Genomic DNA, 1,190 nt, shown 5'->3' on the forward strand with positions numbered 1-1,190 from the left:
GTAGTAATATCATCATCATCATCTTCTTCATCATCATCACCACCATCACCATCACCACCACCACCATCATCATCATCATCATCATCATCATCATCTTACAGGACTGGGAGCTCCGCCGGTATGAAGCCACCAAGTGGGTCGCCACAAACGCCACTGCCATGAGCCGAGATACCGTGAACAGCGACATGTTCCACAAACTCTTCCTGTACATCAGCGGGAACAACGTCAAAGGTAACTCACGACACAACCGTATCTATCTATCTATCTGTCTGTCTGTTTGTCTGTCTGTCTATCTATCTATCTATCTATCTATCTATCTATCTATCTATCTATCTATCTATCTATCTATCTATCTATCTATCTATCTATCTATCCGAAACAACAAGAAGTAGATCTACCAAGTCCTACGCGACCTTGCCCTTAGCGAACTTAATCAGCATCATCAGTTGGGTGACGACTATTGCAATGTCTTAAAATCATACTGTGTGTACGTTTATAATACTCACCAAATGTGGGGAAATTCGGTCATGAAATAAAAGAAGCCTGAGGAATCATGTATTTCATGTTGTTATTTTTTAAGATGGCCGCTGTTTCATTAGCAGCCGTAGGAAGAGCTTATTTAATAAAGAACTCACTATATGGTTTTTATCTCGGGTTCTTTGTTGGGAAAATGGGTCCCAGGGTCACGCCGTCCGTACCTCTGTGACACTCACAGGTAAATGGTCTTATCAGACTCTGTCACGAACCTCTTGTTGTATATACCCTAGGGATTTTACCCATGGCGAATCAGAAGCTCAGAACTTGAACCATAGACTTGTACCAATAATATCTAAGACCGTGCACGTATCTCCGGCTTACCATGGAGCATCATTAGACTCAATTTGGAAAGGCTAAGAGAGAGAGAGAGAGAGAGAGAGAGAGAGAGAGAGAGAGGTTGCACGTGCACTCGACTATAAATAGCGAAACTGGTGTTTTGCTCTTCATTTGCGCGTCCAGGGCGATGTTTCTATAGAGGTAAAAGAGTGGAGGGCGTGACAGTGCCCTGTCTAGGATATTGTCATGATTTTAATTCCGTGACTTGCACAGGTAGGTGGTGGAAAACCCAGGATAATTTTTTTTCTGAGAGAACCCGGGCAAAAAAGTGAATGGCGAAGCACGATCGGCATGGAGGAGGAGGAGGAGGAGGAGGA

General features: G+C 43.6%; 1 protein-coding gene across 1 annotated transcript in view; it reads left to right on the forward strand.

The window, feature by feature from the left end:
- Positions 1-1,190, forward strand: part of LOC106011614 (heme-binding protein 2-like) — a 42,319-nt gene that overhangs the window by 39,947 nt on the left and 1,182 nt on the right. Inside the window, exon 2 of the mRNA XM_013081850.2 lies at positions 102-231. Coding sequence (XP_012937304.1) covers positions 102-231 — 130 coding nt within the window. The remainder of the gene's footprint in view (positions 1-101; positions 232-1,190) is intronic.

Source organism: Aplysia californica, unplaced genomic scaffold (genome assembly GCF_000002075.1).
Source record: "Aplysia californica isolate F4 #8 unplaced genomic scaffold, AplCal3.0 scaffold00149, whole genome shotgun sequence".
Lineage (NCBI taxonomy): Eukaryota > Metazoa > Mollusca > Gastropoda > Aplysiida > Aplysiidae > Aplysia > Aplysia californica.